The 4980-nt window shown below is 36.3% G+C and overlaps 1 protein-coding gene across 1 annotated transcript; it reads right to left on the bottom strand.

Moving 5' to 3' along the window:
- Positions 1 to 292: 292 nt before the first annotated feature.
- Positions 293 to 2763, bottom strand: LOC129229594 (guanine nucleotide-binding protein G(o) subunit alpha-like). Its single transcript, XM_054863931.1, has 2 exons — positions 2615 to 2763; positions 293 to 661 (listed from the first exon to the last, which is right to left on the bottom strand). Exons 1-2 carry the CDS (start codon positions 2760 to 2762, stop codon positions 474 to 476), a joined length of 336 nt encoding a protein of 111 aa, XP_054719906.1. The 5' UTR covers position 2763; the 3' UTR covers positions 293 to 473.
- Between the last annotated feature and the right edge of the window lie 2217 nt (positions 2764 to 4980).

The following is a 4980-nucleotide window of genomic DNA, read 5'->3' as shown; positions in this document are numbered from 1 at the left end:
ACCACACCTAGCTTCCCGAAATCGACTCTGAACAAAGTACATTTTGTAAAAGGGAATGCAAAAGAAATCGCTTTTCACAGCGCTGTTTAGTATCTATTTAATTACCAAAACGTTTGATGTAACAATACCAAAATTTGTTCAGAGACCAAACAGAGCTCTTCTTAGCCTAAGAGCTTGGAATGAAAGCGTGGAAATAAATTAAAAATGTCTCAGTGCAGTCTGCAGACTGCATTTAAGAAAAGCGCAGAGAAAGAGTGGGGCGTGGCTGTAAAGAATTGGGCGAGATTCGGAATCATCCTCAGGAACAGAAGGCAAGGGATAAAAAAGCCAGAAATGAGGTGCGCTCGAGGAATGAGGCGTGACCTACAGTAGGCCACACCCACTTTTTCAAGGATCTTCTGCGTAGAAGAGAGAGAGACAAAATATAGACGATGAAAGCTGCGGAAAGACAAAGAGAAATAGGGGGCGCGGCTTCAGTAGAGGCCACATCCTCTGAGGTTGTTGGCGATGATGACATCCGTGACGGCGTCGAACACGAACTGAATGTTGGTGGTGTCTGTGGCGCAGGTCATGTGGCAGTATATCTCTTTGGTAGTGGATTTGTTCTTGGCCTCAAACTGGGCTTGTATGTAAGCGGCTGCTTCGCCATATTCCTGAGCACCTGCAAGGCAACAACACAAATGTGAATATGAACTCATGAACTAACGTAGTTTTTTCAAGATTAAATAGTGTGCTAAACTGAACCATGTGAAAAAAAAGAAAAATATCCTAAGGTCGAGGTTTCATGAGAGTTAGCTATTTTAATTATTTACTTGTTTTGCCAGAAGTTCGTTGTGGATTAAACTTTGTGGAAGACTTTCGGATGTGAAATGTTTCAGAGAAATTCGGCACCTTGTGAAATGTTAGGTTGATTGATTCTGTTAAGCTTAATGACGCAATAACCTTGATGTGAATAGATGATGTCATCCGTAATTGCTTGGAAATAATAGTTTTTGTTGACTTTTGATGCTTTGCCAATATTTGTATCGTCGTCTCATCGTTGTCCTTTTGATCCCAGAAAACGAGCTTAGCCGCTGAATTGGCAGTTATCAGGTGTCTCTGAGACATCGTAGAACCATAAACACACGAACAAAATTATGACAGAACTTTTTTTTAATATCTAGGAGGACAGTCAGAAAAAAAAGCCACTTCCCGAAAGAAAACATTAAAATGCAGATTGACATTGTCACGTAAGCAGTTACTACGTAATCTAGTGTAAATACATGTACCTAAATAGTTTCCCAAACGCCAATTAAAATAAAATCTAAAAATCCATTAAAATAACGAAATAATGTGTGGCATTGCCCTGCGTTGCATTTTTTTTGCACTAATTCAAGTTCTTTTGCGTGTCTTCAGTCTTTATGATTCTGAAGGGTTATGAAGTTCTTGGGCGTTAATTTGAAAGTGTATATTCTTAATTATTGTTTCTAAAGAATTATGATTTTAAAGGGGTTGACTTAAAACTATGCGGTCTTAATGATTTCAACTTAGAGGAGGTCTAAATGGCGGTTCTCTTTAAATGTCTACGGTCTTAATGGCTGTAAATAAGCTGCTGCTGCAAGAGCTATGGTTTTTCATGGTGTGAAGTTAAAGCAATCAGGTCTTAAAAAATTTTTAACTTAAAGATTTATGTTCATAATTCTATTTCGGGAAAGTTCTACGGTCTTAATGGTTTTAAATCAAATCATCATATTGTTAACGGTGTTAAGTTAAATACTAAGGTCTTAATTCGTTTTACCTAAAAGGGTTATGGTCTTAATGAGTTAATTAAAAAGGCTGTGGTCCAAACGATTTCGACTTTAATTGGTTACGGTCTTATCATAGGATAATTTAAAAATATGTGATCTGAATGTTTTTAACCTGAATAGTATTAATAATGTTGTCGTGGGGATCTAAGGTCTTAATAATTTTAACTTAAAGGGTTATGTTCTTAATGGAGTGAATTTGAAGTACTTGGGTCTTAATGTTTTTATTTAAAGGGTTATGGGCTTAATATTTTTAATTTAAAGGTTATGGACTTATAAATTTAACTTAGAGTTAAAATTTTAATCATGGTTCTCCAAAGAAAAAGTCTTATGGTCCTTTTAGTTTTAAAATACATGGTTATTACTGTCATAATGGGTTTATTTTAAGGCCTATGTAGGTGAAACAAAACTTGTTATGATGTTAATGGTGCGAAGTAAAAGTACTAAGATACATTTTACCTTCAAAGACTTGCGCTCTTAGTGGTTTTAATTAAAAGGTCTATGGTCTTAAGGGCTTTAACTTAAACCATTAGGTCTTTATTACGGTCTTAACTTAAAAGAGTTATGATCTTAGTGGTATTAGTTTACAAGTGTATGGTTTTAATAGCTTCAACTTAAAGGGATGTTCTTAATGGGACTGACTTAAATGACTAAGCACTTAACAATTTGTGTCTCAAATGGTTACAGTTTAAATTAAATTCTATTAATTAAAGGGACTGTCGTCTTAATGATTTTAACTTCAGGTGTAAGGTTCCTAGCTAATTTACAGGTTTATGGTCTTGGCTGTCTTAACTAAGAAGATTAGAGTCTTAATTGACCCCAGTCCTGACCTGTGTACTCTGGGAAACATATAGTGAGCGGCGACTTCTTGATTTTGTCCTCGAAGAGATCCTTCTTGTTTAGGAAGAGAATGATCGAGGTGTCGGTGAACCACTTGTTGTTGCAAATCGAATCGAACAGCTTCAGACTTTCTTGCATGCGATTCTGCAAAAGGAGAAGAATTAATCATTCCGTCATGTTTAACTTAGTCAACCCGCTATCTAATCCACAATGCTTGGAGCCAAGCATTTTGAACATTATAAAGCACAGTGGCGGATACGAGGGGAGGGTCATGGGGGTCATAACCCCCCCCCCCCTCCCGTAAATCGTCGACAACAGTATCCGTCGATATTATGTTCAAACACTTCATGAATGAAATGCAAACGATTTCAGTAGTCTTTCAATTCATTAGTTATTTTTGAAAGTAAATATTTGAAATACTACTTCTTTTCATTGCTTGTGAAATTTATTTGTAACGTTTATGTCTTATTCCTGGCCGATTTGGTGCTTTTTATTAACACTTAAGCAGTTTCAGAAATTTTTCGGGCCCAAACTGTAAGTTCGTTCGCGGGAGGGGGGAGGAGGTCATGGGGTTTCCTTCTTCAGCGTGAACCCCCCTCTAAAATAGCAGTGTGTATCCACCCCTGATAAAGCAGCTCTGGTGAGTTGAGCTATAACCGTGACAATGTTTACCTCTTCTTAGGGAGTTCAGTAAAAAAGGGTCAAGTTATTGGCGCGGAATGGAGTTAGAATACTTTCATAAAACTGCCGGGAAATCAACGCCAATTAGCCTTCCATTAAACATTGTTAAGGTCATAGCTTATCAGAGCCAAACTATAGACATAATTTTTTGTTTACATTTTATTCTAGTATACATTTTTTTTTTTTGATGAAATTTGGCATTATACATAACTCTAAAAACCATTGCTAGAGTAAAAAAAGGTCGAAATACACTTACTGTTTAAAAATTTTACGTTTTAATGATTTCCCCTTTCTGTACAAAATTATCATCTACACTAATAATATAAAGCTGAAGAGTTTGATTTTTTGTACGCACTAATTTCAGAAATTACTGGTTCGAATTGGAAAATTCTTTTTGTGTTGAATTGTCCATTTATTGAAGAAGGCTGTAGGCTACATAACATCACGCTATAACTAATATGAGTGGAGCAGCAATAAATTGAAATTAAATCAATAATATTTTATGATGCATTATTTATCGCATCATTAGATCAACGTTGTTATGCGTTTATAACCCAGTCGGTAAAGCGTTCGGCCAACAACCCTACTGCCTCGGGTTCGAACCCGACTGCGGGTGGGACGCTTTTAAGCGTCCTTTTTTTTTTATTTAAAAACACCAAAAAAATTAAAGTAATTTTTAAATCAAAGGTTTCATTTTTAATTGATTTTTTTTTCGATTTTTTTATTTAACGGAAAACATTGATGAACAAGGGTGTCTCATTTTACATCATAGCGCGATGTACTTAAAATAGTTTTTTAACACTTTGTTGTCTCATTAACGCGGATGAAACCGCGGGGCACAGCTAAAAATAAATAAAAGAAAGTATAAATTGTTTCTCAATATTATTATTGGTCCAGGCAATGCTGGGTATGTTTCCTAGTATACTATGCATGGGTTTCAGGTTTAGAAAGAACTGTTTTCACCTTTTTTAAACAGGAAAGTGAAACTTCGACATGAAACAACAACCACAATGATTGAGTTTATGACATGAGGTTATGACATAAAATGTATTTTCTCTGTCCCAGATTAGTTGCCACAGTTGAGTAGGTTTGTATTTTTGAGATTTCTCAGGGCTTTATGCAACCAATGACATCCCCCCCCCCCACCCCAAGCATTCCCTTTCGAAACCAGTACCAAATGAGTTTCAAAAAACCAAGAAACGAAGATGCCACGGAAATATAAGTTCGTTGCTTGAGGCACCTGGGGCCCTGCCCCTTATCCTCTGGTGTGCTATGTTGATAGCTCCCCGGTTGGGGGCCTGGCTTTATTTTGACGCAGAAGATGGTTGCGTGGATGTACGAGAGATGTTGCTTCCTCTAACGAGAGGACCATAATGGTTAGCCGAAGGCTTTTCAAAGCAATTTTTAACTAAAGTTCTTTTTAAAATAAGTTTAAGATTGTTTTTCCCCCTTCATACATATTTTTTAAGTTTTATACTTTTCCCCCCGTGGGGGTTTTCTAGGCTATTTGAATGAATAAAAATAATAAAATAAAATTAAGACAATGATAAAATGTTGATTAGAAATAAAAAAAAAATAGCGAAATGAAAATAGATAGGAGCATGCTCCCAGCCAGAGTGTAGCACAATAACTAGAGTCGAAACGAGGTAAGTGAACCCTAGAAGGGATTCACTCA

The sequence above is a fragment of the Uloborus diversus genome, chromosome 9, assembly GCF_026930045.1.
Source record: "Uloborus diversus isolate 005 chromosome 9, Udiv.v.3.1, whole genome shotgun sequence".
Taxonomy (NCBI): Eukaryota; Metazoa; Arthropoda; class Arachnida; order Araneae; family Uloboridae; genus Uloborus; species Uloborus diversus.
Note: the sequence above shows the minus strand (reverse complement) of the source record. Positions and strands in the feature narration are given on the sequence as shown.